A 19,836-nucleotide genomic window follows, 5' to 3' on the forward strand; every position below is an offset into this window, starting at 1 on the left:
TCTATAGGGGAATGTAATGTTTACACTATGTTTCTTGGAAACAGGAAGGCAGGTTAAAGTTGATTTTGTTTTAACATTACAACACCAACTCAATCCAGACTGCCTTTATTTTACTTGTAAAGTTTCTCGTCGTATTGTCACGAGAGGTGCAAACAAATGAGAAGAGCGTACTACTTGTTTTCATCACTTCCATTATTTTTTTTCGTGCACTGGTTCGCTAAGCCGAACAGCCAATCAAAATGATCTGACTCCCAGATGAGCTTACGAAGGGTGCCGGGGACTTACTTTAGCCAACTGTGTGGAACACACCAGAAAAACTAAGCCAGACGATGCTCAAAACCTGTCCGACGGACAACCATCAGCTCGGTGTGTACCAGCTTTTAGTTCCCCACCTCTTTGGAAAGACACACTAACTACAGATACTGTAGCTGGACCTCGTGGGGAAAGACATTAAGGCAGCGGCTATTTGCACTAAATAAAAAACAACATTTTCTTTCAATTCTGCTATTAACAGTAGGTGAAATATTGATAGATGCTACTTACACTAAGTTTAAATAGCAATATATTGTATTTACACTAACTGAAACTAGCATCGTTTCCTATTGTGTCCTCAATAATGCCTCAATAATGTATGCTGTCTACACTAAATGAAAATAGCTGTATTTTTTGCATTAAGTGTAAATAATATTTAGATGCTACTGTTCCTTATAATTAGTGGCAGATGCTATTTGCACCCCAGTATTGTACCATAAACATTATACAATAATAACAGTGTGTAAAAGATTATATGATCTAAAATCAACATTATTAAATAAATGACACCTTGCTGGCACAATAAATCCTTACCACTAACCTAACCTATACTTTATAATTATTTTATTGAAAATGAATGCCTTTATGATCTGATATGTGATGGGAAAAGTTTGAAGAGCGAGTTTGTTAAAATGCAGATTCAAACTCTGCCACACATTTTACTCTCTATACCAATGGAGTCACTGTTTGAATAGCATTGTTCTTACATTTTCTCTTTTCAAATCAGACACTTTTCTCTTTTCAAATCAGATACTTTTAGGCAGAGTTAAATAGCTTCTGCCAACAAGGCAGGCTATATGCACTCAGTGTGAAAAGACACTCTGAAAAAGTAAACCCCTTCACGCCAGGGCCCTATCCACCCTGTCAGGTTTCAACAACCAACTGGATGGACATTATCCCACTTGTTACACAGCTTGCCACATGAGCAAATTATTTCACATCTGTGATGAAAACAAGTCTTTCAGAATAAAACTCTGTTTCTCATCAGCTTTACGACTGTCAGCGAAGACAAAACATTTAAATAGTACAGTTTTTTTCTTGGGTTCAGGGCATGGCTCCAAGAGACTTTTTTTGCTGGTGTTGGGATAATACAAGAGCAGGGGTGTCAAACATACAGCCCGTGGGCCAAACAAGGCCCACAAAGGTGTCTACTCTGGCAAATATAAAAGGATTTTTAGCATCAACACCGCATACACACTCTATTTGAGCGCGCTTGCAGTGCATCTACATTAAAAATAATGAACTTGTGCGCGCACACACACCACGCAGAGCACACGTAACCTGGCTGACACAAATAACAGTAAATTGCATCCTAACCAGGCGCAACTCATTGAAATATATTTGTAATGAGAACAGTCATTTAGCAAAGGAAAGTGAATGATTTATGAATGATTTTGGCATTAATTGCCAATGAAGAGAGGGTAAAGCCTGGCTCAGATTACAGGATTCTCGGCCAGAATTTACCCCGATTTCCCCTCCCGAGAATCTTTGAAAAAATCGGGTCCAGAACCTCGATCGGGTCCGAGGTTCGGCCCAGATTATCACGTAATGTGAGGCGTTCACAGATCGAATCTTACACCTCCCGATCTGCTCCGAGAGAAATCGGGGCCGCCCCGATCATATCAAACATGTTTGATATTTAGGATTTTAAATCGGGGTGATGACGTTGGTACTTTCGCAACAGCCAATGAGAGGCACATCTGCAAGGTGACGGAGGTAACTGACAGACCTTTAAAAATGTCGACCGCGAAAGCTCCTGCAAGGGTACGTTGGACAGCGGAGATGGAAGAACAACTTGTGGCAACAGCATGATTGTCTATATAATGTATCCTCCAAAACATACCACAACAGCACAGATAAGGAAAAGAGCTGGGGAGAAGTCGTGTCGGTTTTAAATGTACCGGGTAAGTTAACTGCTAACGCGCAGCTTGTAGTTTCGTTCAACAGATTGTTATTTGGCTAGGCATACATATAACATGCGTTTATGTGTTTGTTTTTATGCTGTATCTTATAATCACATTGGCATTCATCTTTATTCTCGGCAGCTACTATTTTTTTTCTTCCGTTATTTATTAACATTAAACTTAAGCGGCTCGCCCAAAGCACAGTCATAACTTCAGCCCTAGCAAAAAGCATTATAGCACCCCCTGCTCAAAATACATTCCCGCGGCTTTGGACAGACAGACAGAGAATCATTCAGAGAGCGACAAAGACGTTACACAACCGTTGCCAGGTGAGATCACGTGAAATTAACTTTGCGATGTCCCTTTGTTTACTTCTGTTTCCCGGTGAGATGACGTAAGAGGCGTCCTCTGGTATGATAATCTTAATATTATCCTGTAGTTTGGGTGTCTTAGAATGTCTTTTGATGTGCAATTATGAAATAAAAAAACTTCCAATCAAACTTTCTAAATTTTTATTTTTGCACTTGCTACCTTTAGGCTTATTTATAAACACAACTTTACGCCCCAACGTTTTCTTATCTGGACATTTCACATTCATAAATGCAAGTTTACAAAGGGCAAACCTATTTTTGTAGTGCTTGAAAAAGAGATTCAAATGTAGATGTGATGTCAACATCTAAAAATAGTAAACCCATTAAAACGGTTACTATTAGCTCCTTTTACAAAACTGCATATCCTATGGATATGTAAAATATGTGTAATTTAGTTGTACACTGATGAGTGTGAGCTTGTTTAAGATTTTAAATAAGAGAATCTGTCAAGATTCTCCTTATGTGTGTGCTGCAACCAGAATTTTTAATCTTTCCGAATTTTAAAACTCCTGTAGTCTGAGCCAGGTTTAAGATTTTAAATAAGAGAATCTGTTAAGATTCTCCTTATGTGTGTGCTGCAACCAGAATTTGAAATCTGTCAGGATTTTAAAACTCCTGTAGTCTGAGCCAGGCTTAAGGTATAAGCATATGGTATAATTCTGTAAATGTTCCATTAAAAGGACTTATTTAAAAAGTTCAAGGCTGTGTGTGACCAGTGTGTAAGTTTGTGTAATTGTTTTGTATAGTATGAGAAAATTAATGTTTCTGAGAAGCTATAAATTAAAAAATTAGCTAATTAGCCAGATAACAATTAGAAATTATCAAAAAATTACTTGTCTATAAACCTTACCTGGTTTCCTCTTCATTCCAAGAAATCCTCATTCCTTTGCCACCTCCACCAGCAGACGCTTTAATCATAACAGGGTAGCCTAAAAAAAGACACATACTTAGGTTTTATAACTGACACAAAATAGTAGTTAAAAATGTTACTTTTAGTTATTCATACCTATCTCTGCTGCAATTTTCACAGCCTCCTCTGCATCCTGCAATAAAAGCAAAAATAATTTGCAACTACTTTCCTAATAAACTTGTGCTGCTGGCAGCAATTATGGGTCAGGACAGCTTTGATGACGTGAAAAGCTATTTAAAAACATAAGGGGAGCACTTAAAATAACGTTGCTTGTAAGTTTTGGCCAATAGATGGTGCTGTTTGTATATTAATGTGGGGCGGTCAAGCTGTGGGGTAATGACACATGACCACATTTTGTGTCAGTACACAAATATTTTGCAATGAAAACAAAAATATCTAACTAAACTCAACTCAACTCAACTTTATTTATATAGCGCTTTTACAATTTTCATTGTTACAAAGCAGCTGCACATGAGACACTAACAATATGAGTTTTATACAATATGAGTTTTATAACAATTTTTATGGCAAAAGTTTCCAGCATTTATTTTATTTTGTTTCATATTTTGACAACAAAGGGGTCTCATACTATAATTTTGCATACAGAGCATTTGACATTTCTGATAATAGTGGTCTCACCTGACATTTTATGTTTAAATATAATGGTGCGTTTGTACTGGAGCGGAGCACAGCGAGTGTTTTTTTTTTATCAATTCCTATGGTAGTTAAAGATAAAACCGCCGCTAGAGGGAGCACGATCAAAAAAACAACAATGCCGTAGCTTGATGACGCTGTGAAGAAGCGTGGAATGATGGGATCTGTTGTCTTCAACTCCACCGCTGATGCCCATCAATCAGACGGGAACGAGAAATAGTAGTTGTTGTCATGCGGTTTTTACGTCAGTAAAGGCGGTAACAAAGGGGAATGTGGCTATGACACCATTGACAAGCGACTGCACAGCCCTGTGTCACTGTTTAGAATGGCGATTTTCTCACGATTTACAAGTAGTTGGAAACATTTGAGATATTGTAAGTACTCAGCTGAACAAAATATATAACACTAGCTTAGTGGTTTTGGGATATTTTACTGCAAAATTGTTACAAACTGCACCTTTAAAGTGATACTTCACTCAAAAATGAAAATTCTGTCATCATTAACTCCCCTTCGAGTTGTTCCAAGTCTGTATAAAATAAATAAAGATATTTGGATCCAGACATATTTTGCCCCATTGACTACCACAGTAGGAAAACATACTTTATAATTTTTTGTGTGTGTTCTGTTGAACACTAAATAAGACATTTTGAAGAATGTAGGAAAACAGTTCTCGGGCACTTTTGACTACAATTATATGTTTATATTATATAGGGTAGTCAATGGGGGGCAAAATCTGTCTGCAATAAGCATTCTTCCAAATATCTTTCTCTGTGTTCATCAGAACAAAAATAATTATAATGATTTGGAACAACTCGAAGGTGATTAAATGAAGACAGAATTTTCATTTTTGGGTGAAGTATCCCTTTAAGCGTGAAGCTCAACTTCCATGGGAATGGACTGAAAACACACCCTACTCCACGAATAAAAGACTAGAACCCATTATAAACAAAAATTCTGTCCACATTATATGCGTTGCGATGAGACGCTAAAAAAAACGCCTTGTTCTTAATGGTTTATATTTTCTTTTGCCATGTTGCATCGCGCCGCTCATATGCGGTGTAGACAGACTGTAAGATAATAATGAATCAAACTCATTATAGATTTGTATAATTTGTATGCAGCAACGGCTGTGATGCTAAATACCAAGTTTCATGTTGACATATGAAAGTTTGGCAAACATACAGCATCAAATTAATTTTTTGCATGTTTACCATTAAATTCATTGACACTGTATACAAGAATGGTTTGTCCAATCAACACGAATTATGTAACTTTGTCAATAAAATATATACACCTATTTGGAACCCTGTCCAAATAAAAGGCTTGCTTAAAACACTGCTAAAACAGAGGGGTTTCATTATACTTTGGGATACTTATTAGATAGAAGAATATATAATGTATATTGTGTTTTTGCTGTTTTGTACATATTGTGTAATTTCTGGGCACATACAGATGTTTTTTACATGTATTGAGCACTGTCTTTCACCACAGTTATAAATGCACTTGATAAAATACCTAAAAAGTATTGAGAAGTATTCATAGGAACATTAGTACATAGATGGGTTGATCTGAAATCATAGTCAATAAGAATAATTACATATAAGTAGGTTTATGATGATAATTTGATTATTTGAAGAAGAATTGATGATTTAATGACACAATCTGTACCTGTAACCAATGATTGTTCATATAAATGCACTTAATGTCACTTTATGCATGTTTAAAGCACATTTGAGCACAATGTAACAAGGTAAAATCCAGTGATGTTTTTAGAGGCCTAAAGTTTGAAGCCTGTTGTGTTCTCTCTAAAACCTGGGGATTTTCCACTGTTTAAAAGTAACCATGATTACGCACGGACGCCACGCCGTCTCGTATGGAGACCATGGCTTGTTTGGTGGTCTCGTGTAGTAACCATTGTATGCAAATTATTTTAAAAATGATGTAATAACCAGCGTACCACCATTAGATACGTACCTTGTTACCTGGGACTTATTGGTGGCAGACAATTAACAATTGGTTAATAAAAATAAGAGATAACAGGAAAATACCTGATTGGTTTCAGAAGAGACCACCTTTCAGAAATTTTACTATAACTATAGATTGGTTTTTAGATGACTTGGAACATCTCACTTTGTTTGGCTCGAGCAAATAAAGTTAACTCCTCGACACCCGGACCTTCTTTGTCTGAGAGATTTTTTGAACTACAAGACTGAAATTTTTCCACAACATACATTGCCTATTTCTATATTATTGTATTATTATTTTTTTTTTTCATCTGTGTTCTGTCCTGTTGCTGTCTTTCTGTTGCACTGTTGAGCTTCTGTCACGATAACAAATTCCTTGTATGTGGAAACATACTTGGCCAATAAAGCTCATTCTATTCTATTCTATTCTATTCTATTCTATTCTATTCTATTCTAGATAAATCCAATTATAAAAACACAGATAGATTGAAAACATGTGATAGATTAAAAACTCCAAAATGATTATCTGACCTTGACCACACCATCAAATCCTGGGATGGTGTTGACTTTTGCAGTTTTGGCAATAAGTTTGCTTTCAATCTTATCCCCCATGGCCTGGATGGCATATGTGTCAGGACCAATGAAGGTTACTCCTCCTGCAGCCTGGAGAAAAAAATCATGAATCAATCATCTCACACCCAAATCCACAACATAATATTAATGTAATTTACCTCCGAAATATAAAATATTTCCGATAATAAAATTTAGGCCTATATATTATAGCCAATAAATTATGAATCATTTCCTCTGGTTAAACCACTTTAGCTGCATGCTGCTTACAGTTAATATCCAGTACATTACTGTCTTTCTGTCATGATCATTCACTTAATGGCATGCTTTTAGAAAAACATTGTTGATTGTAGTATGTAGATAGATCTTTATTAGGAACAAAAGCATATTGTTTGAAGCCGACTGCTGTCTGAATGCTTTCTGTCTTGAGACCTGTTAGACTTGTGGTTACTGAAAACACCTATCTGGGTTTCTCTGGAAGAACATCCACTTTTGACTACCATTGTATTTTTTCCTACTATGGTAGTCAATGGGGGGGAGGGGGTGGGGGCGAGATCTGTTTATAAGCTTCCGCCCGCTACAGAGCAAGTTGAGCGAAAATGGCGGATGCCGCTAGTGGCATAGAAACAGATTTACAAATTGTTGAAGCTAGGGCTGGGCGGAATGACGGAATATTCCGTTACTGCGGAATAAAATGTCAACCGTAAGACATTTTTATATTCCGTGTATTCCGCGGAATGTAAATAAGTAGGCGTGGTTAACTCGGTGCGCTGCAAATTAGGCGCTATTCTGAAAAAAACTAATGAATTAATCCACCCGTAACAAATGAACGTATCAAACATTCTTTTGACCTTCTTTCAGTCTGTAGTTTAGTGATCCGCTCCAGTCCGGCGCTTCTCTCACCCGCAGTGCTCGTGCAGGGATCTGCACCAGCATTTAAAAAAGCTCATTCTCAACATGTATTTCAGAAGTTATGTGAAGTGAGAAAAGCTGTTAATAGTTTTATAAAGTTTAACTTCAGGCGAGCCAAGGTGAAATTTGCGTTGAAATGCGCGATGATGCTCGCGAGCGCTTTGATGTGACGCGCTTCTACCTCCAGTTTTGGGAGACGCGTGAGGAGTCACCAGAGACTTGCAGTGCAAAAACAAGCCAGAGAATAAACAAACCTAAAGACAGAGAGTCGCAACTAGGGATGTAACGATTCCCTGTGAGCCGGTTGAAAATCGATTATAATGTGTACCGATTCAAATCGGTTGAGGTGTGAACTGAATCGCAATACATTTTTTGAACAGCAGGGGCCGCCATGTTCACTGCAAACCTAAACGTGGACATGCTGATATTTCTTAAATGTAAAAAATCCAAGAAAAACACAGACAGTATTAGTTTGTTTATATTAAAGAGACTTTTTCTATTATTAATTTGTTATAAAACTGCAGTTTAGTTTTGTTATTTGAAATAAAACAAATTTATTATACAAAGAAACTTGAAGCATTTAAGAAATAATTCAAGGGAAGTTGTTCATTTCTAATTTGTTTCAACTCATTTTTTAAAAATAAATCGTGAGTAAATCGTGAATAAATCACATCGTGAGATCAGAATCGTGAATCGTATCGCATCGTGAGCAGAGTGAATCGTTACATCCCTAGTCGCAACACACTAAAATTGCTCATCTAATAGAGAGTGAAAAGCGATAAAGACCTACAGTACAAACCCCAGTTTATAACACTAGTCATATACTGTACTCTCATTGTTTGTGCATATTCATACTTTATTGTTAAATATGTTGTCTATCTTCCTACTGTATACATATGATATAGCCAGAAGATAAATATGAATAAATAATACATCTGATTATCAGAACTTAATTTGATATCTTTAGTACATTTTCATAACTTGCCTACATTTTAACTATGGTGAGCATTTAAATGAACTGTAATAAATAAATGAGTTAAATCAATCTAAGAAAAATGAGGTATAAAATATAGAATTATAATGGGAGATTGTTTCATGAAATATATCGTTACCGTGAAATAAAATTACTAAGATTTTTGGTGTGTGTGAGTGAAGCAGTGAATGAGGTGAGTGTGTGAGTGAAGCACTGAATGAGGTGAGTGTGTGAGTGAAGCAGTGAATGAGGTGAGTGAAGCAGTGAATGAGGTGAGTGTAGCAGTGAATGAGGTGAGTGTGTGAGTGTAGCAGTGAATGAGGTGAGTGTGTGAGTGAAGCAGTGAATGAGGTGAGTGAAGCAGTGAATGAGGTGAGTACCTGACTGGTTGTGAGTTGTTAAAAGTTGACAAACAACTCAAACTTTTTTCATGTTAATTTTTTCATGTTTCATGTTCTCAAAATTTTGATGTTATTATTTTTTATGTTATTATGTTAGTTCCTGTTTCTTACTGACTTTGCTGTTCTTTGCACTTTAAAATTACCTAATCTAAAAATAATAAATGTAATCTTTGTTCAGTCATAGTTTAATAAACACTTATGCCACATTTTTCTCCATTTGTTTTGTTTTTTTTCCTGCACAAAATTCAATAAATACCGTACCGTAGTCTTCATATCGAGGTACTATAGTATCGTGAAATGTTGATACCGTTACATCCCTATTGTTTGTTCAAATATGTAAGTAAATCTCATTTCAACAACTTGAAACATAAAAATGTATATTTCACTGCAACTTCTGTTAATGAATTTGGCCTAAGCATAAGACTGATAGCTTCTTCCATACCTTAAAGCCTATAATAGTTAAGATAGGGTCGTCACCTTCAAGTATAGCCTGTAAATAAATTATTATTTTTTTAAACACTGTAATTATTTAGTTACCTTAATTGATCTTATTTATTGATGTGAATGCAATGCAAAGCTAAACAAAACAGACACTGACCATGAAACGACAAACAAATGTTACATTTACATTTTACAAAAGAAAAATTACATTAAAGGAGTCATGAATTAAGACATCAATTTTAACCCGAGCTTTAGTTATATAAGAGGGAATCGTATTCAAGGGAACATCCTGTAAGTGCCAGAACTGAAAACGCCCTTGTTACTGAAATTACAACTGTTATTGACACCAGGCCCAGCGAACGCCAGGTCCTGGAATGCCCCTATAAATAGGGGCACATTTTTGTATTCTGCAGGCTATTCATTTACTTACGCTTTATCATCAATAGCATAACCCAGATAGCAAACAGACGTTGAATCAATGTTGATTTTTGGTTAGAAATGTCAGTATCGGTCGTCAATCAGATTTCAATGTTGAATCAACGTTCACTATTTTGTCGGTACATCGGAACGTCGGAAATAACCCAGATAGCAAACCGACATAAAATCAATGTTGATTTTTGGTTAGTCGTCAATCAGATTTCAATGTTGAATCAACGTTCACTTTTTTGTCGGTACATCGGAACGTTTTACTTCGGAAATAAAACATTGATTCAATATTGAAACGGTGTTATCAATACGATGCATCTGGTCGGAACCATAACCTTATTTGGAAACTTGGTGGGAGGAGTCAGAGTTCACTTTACGGCTAACCGTCACCGGAGTAACCATCTGAGGCAAGCAAAATGTTTTGATTTTACATAGTTCTTTATACTAAAATATAGATATTTTACCACTATTTTGTTTTTGACGTTGTTATGTGTTATACTGTTTAGGTTTTGAAATGTTCTTCCATCATAATCTTGTAATTTATCGTTGTGTTAGCACACGGCCTGTCTGAGGTGAGCCGCAGTTAAACTCTGAGGTAAATGTTTAAGCAGTTGTTTAAAACGGCCACATGCAGCATCGATCAAGTGTAAAACATTATAATTTTCGAAATTTTAAGATAGGCGTTTGGTTATTTCAATTAGAAATAAACCACAAAACTGTTTGCTCGAGCGAGGATGCGATGGTGTTTTACAGAAAATAGCAAACAATTAACTTACTAAATGGTATCTTGTTTTTTAACAAGGCCTGTAAGGCCTGTTGTTAGTTTCTTATATAACGTTATTTCGGTCAGTGTGGGGCAAGTACGCAAAACGCTTGTTGCTACGCAAGCTGTAAACATTGCTGCGTTATGAAATGACAGTATTGAGACCCAGACAGAACTGGAAGCACATAAGGTGTGATGCCCTGTTGATGCTTTATATTGATTTATTTATACCTGGAGTAAAACGAATGGAGCACTGACTGTAGTTCAATGCTGACAATGTTGCTCAGTCTCTCTGTATACTGTACATAACGTTCCAAAAGTAAATCTGTCAAAAGCAGTGAGTGGTTTTCACTTTGTCTAACATTAATTTCATAGCAGCAGGTATATTAGGCTGCATTTACAGTTTAAAATTATGATTATTTGTGCTGATTAATAAATCCATTGTGGAGGCAAAGAACCAGCTGATGCAAAGTTTCTTGTTTGATACTGTCAGAATACTCAGTTCTGTTTGATTGGATTTTTTAAGGAGTTTAAAAAATTGTTATAGTTATACTTCATCTAATGTTTAGAATGTTAGTGGAATTTAGTAGTATAATTGTTCTCTGTTCAGTTTCTCTTTAACCACTATTGTATTGATGTCTTGTTTTTAGGGTGGAATTCATACATCATCAGAGCCACCTCACTGGGTGGTAGTGAATTTTCCATGTCTAACGCGGGCTTCACATTGGATGTGTGATCAGAGTGTTCGCGTCAAATGAGCAGCGTGTAGAAAGAAGGGTTACTGACTGTGTACCAGTGTAGGTGAGAGTAAAATTTAAGAAATTATAAATCCTTTAAATGCTAATGTTGTATGGCCAACAACCTTCTGACAACAGTTATGTTTTTGGAAAGTTTTGCCATCTTTTTAAAACACGTTTGACATCACTTACACAGATTATTGTAAAGTTGTTACTTTTCTTGTCATCCCATGTTAATTTTGGCCATTAACAATTAAATTTCATATTAATTGAGCACGAGCAGTGTACCAAGTGTAGACTCGAACTGATTGCTGCCTTCTGCTTCAGCGCTGCTCCTGTGCCACAAGCATTAGCTGCTCACATGCACTGTGTGTAAATGCTCTAATCTGTTAACATGGCCACTGCAAAAAATGTGTGACTATTGGAATTCAAACTATTAGAAGCTTTTGTATGTTACCAGATGTTCCATGCGTGTATAATGATGCCATCAACAACTAATTGTTCAGTTTGGTTCCATACACACTGATCAGATTTTTTCTTTAGGTGGTTGTTACAGGGAATTGTTGCGTCGTTACAGTTACAGTTATGTGGATGCTCTTGTGACAGTTTGTGACTGGATGTATTTGTAATGGGTATGAATTGTTTGATTTTTCTTGCAGGTCTTTTGTCTTTCTGTGAGACCCAGCTGAAGAGATCAGATGTTGGCCTGGACAGATGTTGGCTTACAGCACACCATACTGACTTCTTAACTAACACCTAAACTAATTACAACCATGTTATTAAGTAAAACTGAGCATGTGTCAGTTTGTGGAGTTTGTAGTTGTTAAATCACACATTTTTATCAGTAAATTGAAGGTTTTGTTACAAGCTGCTGTTTTCAATTTTTCTCTCTCACAACAAAATAGTTTTACTTTTTCAAAGTCTTCACTGGAGGTGCACGAATATACTAAAAAAATAGACTTAAATATTTTCTATATATTCCCCATCACAGGTGCATATTAGCAAACTATTTTTAATTGTTAACAGGGGTATAACGTGATGCCTTTTATTCAGGTGTGCATTATTATGATACAGGTTGTCTTTAACAGGAAGACAGATAGGTTGAGAGTGACTCTAGCAGGGGTGGGCAAACTTTTTACCTCGAGGGCCACATCATGTTTTTGAATCCTTGTTAAGGGCCGCATATTATTTGCATATTATTATGATTAATAATCATTAAATTAAATCTTTTTTTATTCCAAACCGAAATTTGATAAATACTGTAGATTATGTACAAAGTACATGCAATTCCTTCTACCCTGTGTTTTATACTTTTACATTGAAAAAAATGCAAAACATTTGCACACTGTCATTTAAGACACATTATTATAATCATTTACAGTATACATCATTTTTTATTCTTGACATTTTCAAATATTCCTCTAATTCAGGGGCGTGCAATTAAACCCAAGGGGCCACATGAGAAATGGGACTGTAGGAGGGCTCAACCAAAAGGGTAAACTTAAACTTTGTAAACTCAACTTAAACTCAATAGTGACCGATTGCAGAACAGCAGACCCCTACGTCACAGCCGTATCTCTTTCTCAGCGCTCAGGGCAAGTGTCTCGAGATGCGCTTTTGATAACAGAAATTCTCACCTGAGCGCGAGGCGCTTCAAAAGACACGAGATGCGAACGCAGCGTTTAAACATGTCCGTCTAGCTAGCGCAATAGCGCATGTCTCCCTCTCTTTTCATTTTTACTATAGTATGCTGCATAGCAGACTCGCGCCATATATGGATTTTGTCTGTATTACATCAAATTAGTAATTTTCACTAAAATCCTAACTGAAACGCAATGTTATTGAAAACATTTAAAAACCGCCTGGCGGGCCGGATGAAATTGCATGGGGGGCCTGATGTGGCCCGCGGGCCGTAGTTTGCCCACCTCTGTTCTAGAGGGACCAGCACCACTTCCACTTGTAACACTGTTTGAAGAATTTATCTTCCAGAATCTGACAGTAAGTTTTGGGATTTTAAGTTAAGCTCCAACTCTGGCAGGTCTTTTACTTGAACTGGGGCTGGTCCCTCAAAAAAAGGAACGAAAAGGAGATTCACAGACCAGTTTGGTTAGTTTATTTTATAGAATCAATAATAGTGAATCGTGTCTGAGGCTGTCAGTCTCTTAATGTTCTATCCTCTTGTGTGCTTCACTGAATATATACACAGTTGGTATAAAATAACATAACCAGTTTTATTGTTGATAAAACATTGCACTTAATTTGTAAGTTTAGACTATTTATGGTAGCCTATACTTGACTTTTATACCTCTGTGTGTATTTGAGAGTAAATTATGAAGGTTTTATATGAGTCTTGCATAGAAGGTTTGAATGCTCTAAATATGTATTTGTGAATGTTTATTTCATAGTAATAATAAAACAATGTAACATACTGAGATGTTTTAAAATACTTAAAACTAATAGATAAATTAGAATGTAATAATTTATTAAGATTTTTAATGTTAATTTGTAATGCTTATGATGTTAATTGTTAAGTAATTTCACCGTGCTGAAATCAACATCGATTCAATGTTATGTAAGCAAACAAATTGCATCGATTTCATGTTGAATATGTGTTGAATTATGCGTCTTTTCACCGAGCTGAAATCAACATGGAATCGATATTTGGTTGTTCTGGTGTTCCTGGTAGGGCTGGGAATACATTCCAAAAAGAATCGATTCCTCAATTCCAAGGCGTTGAGAATTGAGAGTCGATACCAAAGGTTGGAATCAATTGCAATAAAGGAATCGACTCCTCTTTAAGAGCCTTCATAAGCACATGCCCCGCCCCTAAGCCGATGTCATCGGTCAACTAAATCACATTAGTTTCTTGTCTAAAACAGTACAGACTTCAGAAAAAAAGTAATGGATGAAGTTTAGAGCTGTGGAATGACATAAAATATTCTGCATGCATGAAAGCAAAAGCTTTGTTTGCACACTTAATGCAGATTTACATGTATGCACACATTTAACAAATTCTATTTATGCTTGTCTTTTCAGAGGTACTGTAAACGGTGAGCTCAGTATGTGTGTGAAGACAGTTGCATGTATAAAAAGTAGGGCTGTCAACGTTAACGCGTAAACATTTTTTGCGTCGGTGCCGCATCGAGATGGAAATAGTTCAACTTTTCAGAGTGCAGCGCGCGCACCACGGGACATTTGACTAGAGAAAGCAGCGCGGCTCGGTTTTAGACGCAAAATGTGAATCACCCCGTCAGTAAAGAAAAATAGAGCTACTTAGTACCTGATCTCTAGAGATCTGTCTGTCATTTACACTTACTGTATATGCGCAGTATTCTTACATATTTTTAATACAATTTACTGATTATCGATCTGTATATCTATGTTCCACAAGTATTTTTGTGTACACTGCTGAATAACTTTAATAATAGTTAACAGTACTTCAATTCAATTCAATTCAGTAGGAATTAACAGTAATTTGATCTGTGCTTTATTTTGAAAACAGAAGATTATTAATGAAATTATTAATGATACATTGGAATTGCAGGACAAGATCGACATATTTGGTTAAAGTTTTTGTTATAGAAACAATAAACGATTAATAAATGTAAAAAGTGACACCTTAGAAAATTGTATTGCATTAAAAATGTGTACATTTTTTAATTACAAATACAAATCTGTAGTAAAACAGGGAATTGAGCAGGAAGCGAAAACAGCAGATAGGAATCAATTCTTGGAATAGATTCTTTTGATTACCAAACCAGGAATTGTAATCGGAATCGACTACAAAAAATTTGGAATCGAACAGCACTAGTTCCTGGTTCATGTGCGCGGGCTTCAGCACCAGTCTTAGGCCAACCCAAATGCTCTCATTGGTTGAGATGCATGGTGACGCCCATCCCAAGCCAGTACCGATCAACATCCCACCCCTTTCTGTGACCCATGGTTTATCTGTACATTTCAGAGCCAGGCTAAGGACTTTCGAAATAAAATAACACTTAAAAAACGGCGTTAATGCACAATAAAATAATTGTCGGCGTTAATTAATTAATGCATTAACGCGATAACGTGTTAACTTACCCAGCCCATACTGTGTATATATATGTAAATATAATTTGGAATTCGACATTTTCTTTACAAACAACTCATTATGACTTAAAAACGTTAGAGCACACTGGACAAAAAGCACCGTGCCGCATTGCTTCTACAATTCACAGGTATCACGCATCGGACGCATATATTTTGCATGCATGAGCTCAAGTTCAAACGGTGTCCTGCAATAACCCAATATGTACGGTTCAGTCTCGCTTGTAGCTGCGATTACAATTTTGGCACAATTGTCTCACTCATTTGAGTATGCAAGCGTGAGTGGGGAGGCGGGGCTACCTTCTTTTGACCAATCAAATGAGGTTCCCGATGACTCATCATTTTCTCTTATCCGATTCGTTTAATAACACGCCAGGCAGGCAGACGTCAGAAACCTCTGCACGCACACCTCTGTTTACAGACTCGCAATGCTTTTGGCTGTTTCAGCGCAAAAAAACGTGTCAAAAGTGTAAGTGTGGAAAAACGGAGGTCAGAAGAATACAGATCATATTTATTTGGCGTTAATTTGAGGTTGCAGTTTCACAACACATGAATTACACTTACGAAAAATGCTACAATACTGCAAAACTTGTTTTCTTTCGCTTGTAGTTTAATTTACACCTTTATAAAACTTTTTTTGTGTATGCAAATATATTGTATGCTTGCAATGTCATATACACTTTCACAAATTTTATCCTGTGCATGCAGATCTTTTTGGCATCATTTTACCTTCATATTTATTTTGATCCTGTTTTAGTTGAAAAACCTGGCTTTTGAACATTAATCAATTAATAGGCCCTACTGTACAATACATCACTTTGGTAAATCCGTTATAGTTTTCTTGTACCTGATATTTGTGGTAAAATCGAGTAAAAATATTTTTTCTCCCTTAAGAAAATTAACCATGGTAAAATGACAAAATGTCAAATCAATGGAAAACAATACTTTAATAACATAAATATTTATATAATAACTCTGTGGGAATAGGCCATTTAGCACAGTGGGCGAGCACATGCCCTTCAGGTCCGTCCATTGGCTACTGCGCTGCGATTTTCAACTACAGCTCTCGGGGTTCCCAAACTGCGCACTCGGCTTGCGGTATATTACAATTAAGAAACAGTTACATGACTAAAAATGACACCTGCTCATTAATTTACATGTTTATTGTGCTAGGATAATGGATGCGCAAGCGGCGCATTTATAGCACTTTTGTAGGCGTTTTTATTCTTTTACAGATGCGGGACCATTCACAGTGGTCACAAATAACATAGATATACGAGTTATTGCATAGTTTTTTTTAAATAATTTTGAATGTTTAAAATTTTGACCTATTGAGACTATACAACAGTAATCAAGTATTTCAGGAGCAGAATGTTTATATAAAGAATACGGAATGCCTTTGCCTCACAGAAAGTTTTAAAACAATTTAATGCATATTTACAATGTAAATTTAATCAATAATAATAATCACAATTACAATTTGAACAGGGAGTAATATAAACAATAATGATTGCCATAATTGTGCAGCCCTACCATAAGGTATATTGTATTAAAATAAAGCTTATTCGTTTATGATATAAGTATTGCAATAAAGTTTTTTGTTTATGAAAAGAACAAAAACACTGAAAGGGAACGAATGTGTGTGTTTTCCATTTGTTCAAACTTAATTACCTGTCGGTGGGTCCTGAACTGAAAACGTTTGCAGCCCGTGGTTAGCAAGATTTATAAAGTATGTAAGGAAAACAGATGGGAAAATAAAAATTCTTATTTTCATGACTTCGGTCATCTATATTGTCAAATAACATTTTTGTCAACTTTTTGTCAAAATAAGAACAAAAACATAATAATATATTGCCTAATATTATTTGAGACAAGTTTTACATAATTTCATTAGGCCGAAATTTCGTTAGAGTGCACTTAGTGTTTGTTACATGTGACTTATAATTGAAAGAATAAGGATTTGTATATGCCGTTTGGGAACAGCGCTCAACGAATAACAGAGAAGAATAGAATTGAATTCCACTATCTCCTAAAATGAAGACACACTGTTTCGCGAGGTTCTTTCATTTTGTTTGTCTGTAGATTTACTTCATTATTTGACACAAGATATACTTGTGCGGGAGTTTGTTGCATTATTGAAGCTACACTAACCATAATAATTTAAATAATGTGCCATTCCTGCAATCCCACTGTGAACATTTTACGTGGTTCAAAAACGCTCACTCCCCATGGAGAAAAATGTCATTTTGCAGACTTTGGATAAGGTTACTCGAGAATTTGGTCTTTTCGTTTAAACAAGCATTTTTTTATCAGGCCCCTTCATGTACTTCCAACAGAACCAGATATTTCACACCGGGCATAGTGTGGTAATTAGTGGGTTTTGAAGCTAAATTATTTGAGTAACGTATAATATGTGTGGAGAGCATTCACTTAACATCATAATCTCATTTTTGACAGAGCTTTTAGAGGGTTTTGCATCTGAACACTTCATATGTAGCCGCCACGTGCACAGAATCAGAGCGGCAAGCGAAGCTTGAGCAGTATGTTTTTAATGCGAACGGCAAACGCAATAAGAACATTTCAGTTATTTTATCTAAAAAGTGAACTATTGTCACACACTGATTTTATATGAAATTAAGCAATTAAAATGTCAAGCAGTTTCAAGCCCTTTATCCCAAATCTAAGCATTTTTTAAACCTTGAAAACACCATATGAAAAATCAATCATTTTCCAGGAATTCCAGCACCCATACAAACCCTCCATATACCTTTGATCTCCCAGATAAAGCTTAGTTTTAAAGTAACCAACAGATTCATGTTTAAAGGGCTCATTGGATAAGCATTATCAACAAGTTGGCATGATTTATTAGGTTCGTCATGAAATGTCTGTATTTTTGAATATTTTGCACACCCTTTTTGCCTTGTCATAAACACCTATGCTCACAGCAACCCGTTTTGGCATATGTTGTTTATGTTATATTATCATTTAAACACCTATTTAAATGATAATGAGTTACTGTGCACCCCACCCCTCTCCCATCCGGAGTGTCAACACAACACACATGTAGTGTTGCCATGGCAACTGTTTAGCTGAATGATATTTCCTGAACTCCTCCACTGTTAGTTTCATTTTAAACGTTTCAAATCATTCATCGTCAGGCTAAAAAAAATCTGTCACAGCAAACAGCGCATCCTACTAATGCGCTCACGGTGTGTGTATGTGTCTATTATTACTTCGCTAAAATCCACGGAATCTGCGCCTGCAGATGTCAGCTAAATTGCTTGGATTTTGGCACTTGTCATTGACAAGTTAAACACACAAAAGTGTTTAAAAAAGCGCATACTAGGATGTTTTGTTTGCTATGTGACAGATTATTTTAGCATGAGGACAAATGATTTGAGACGTTTAAAATTAAACTAACCATAGTGTTCGACCTGGTTCTACCCATAAAAGCACTTGAAGGGATAGTTCACCCAAAAATAAAAATTCTGTCATGATTTACTCACCCTCTTGAACATGTCAAACCTGTTTGACTTTCTTTCTTCTGCAGAATACAAAAGAAGATATTTTGAAGAATGCTGAAAACCGAACAGCGGTGGCACCCATTGACTTCTATTGTATGGACACAAAACCAATGCAAGTGAATGGCTGCCATCGCTGTTCGGTCAACAAAAAATTTCAAAATCTCTTCTTTTGTGTTCTGCAGAAGAAAGAAAGTCGTACAGGTTTGAAATGACAAGAGGGTGAGTAAATAAATGATGACAGAATTCAAATTTTTGGGTGAACAATCACTTTAATCTCGCCATTTATTAGCAAAACAATAATCATTAGTGACTGTGCTGGCCTTGTCAGACTTCTCTTTCATCTAACTATCCAGTAAGTTTAAACAGTGACTCAAAAACTCCACCTGAGACATCAAGTCGTTTCTGAAGTTTATGACTCAACCGTGAAACTAAAAATACAAAAGATAATCACAAAATACGACATTACAACACTGCTGGTTGACAATGAAGACAAAAATTAAGAAAATATTAGGGGTGTGACGAGATCTCGTAGATCCGATTTGTCTCGCGAGAACACAATATCATCACGCAATTGGCATGATGGAGTGCTGGGCTCGAAATTGCGACCGTTTTAGTCGCATAAGTTCCCTATATTTAACCTGTGCAACCTCAAAATATATTTGGGAGCATTTGTGCGAGTGCACATTTTGTTGTGGTGCGACCTGTTTTCATTACTGTAAAGAACACGCTAATAACTGCACAAAGTATGTGCGTGCTGTGAGCTACAGTGACCGGCCCGGCCATTCATATAGACACAGTGATTTTCCATCCCGCTGCGCTACTTTCCCACAGTTTCTCTATGTAAACATGCGCTAGACATATTGGTTTCAACCTTCACGTGAGTCTCTCGCA

The 19,836-nt window shown here is 36.2% G+C and overlaps 1 protein-coding gene across 1 annotated transcript in view; it reads right to left on the bottom strand.

The window, feature by feature from the left end:
* pcca (propionyl-CoA carboxylase subunit alpha) overlaps positions 1 to 19,836 on the bottom strand; it is a 244,348-nt gene that overhangs the window by 196,286 nt on the left and 28,226 nt on the right. The window contains exons 5-7 of the mRNA XM_057330928.1: positions 6,647 to 6,778; positions 3,594 to 3,630; positions 3,438 to 3,516 (exon numbers count right to left, since the gene is read on the bottom strand). Of these exons, the coding sequence (XP_057186911.1) occupies positions 3,438 to 3,516; positions 3,594 to 3,630; positions 6,647 to 6,778 (248 nt within the window). The remainder of the gene's footprint in view (positions 1 to 3,437; positions 3,517 to 3,593; positions 3,631 to 6,646; positions 6,779 to 19,836) is intronic.

Source organism: Triplophysa rosa, linkage group LG4 (genome assembly GCF_024868665.1).
Source record: "Triplophysa rosa linkage group LG4, Trosa_1v2, whole genome shotgun sequence".
NCBI lineage: Eukaryota > Metazoa > Chordata > Actinopteri > Cypriniformes > Nemacheilidae > Triplophysa > Triplophysa rosa.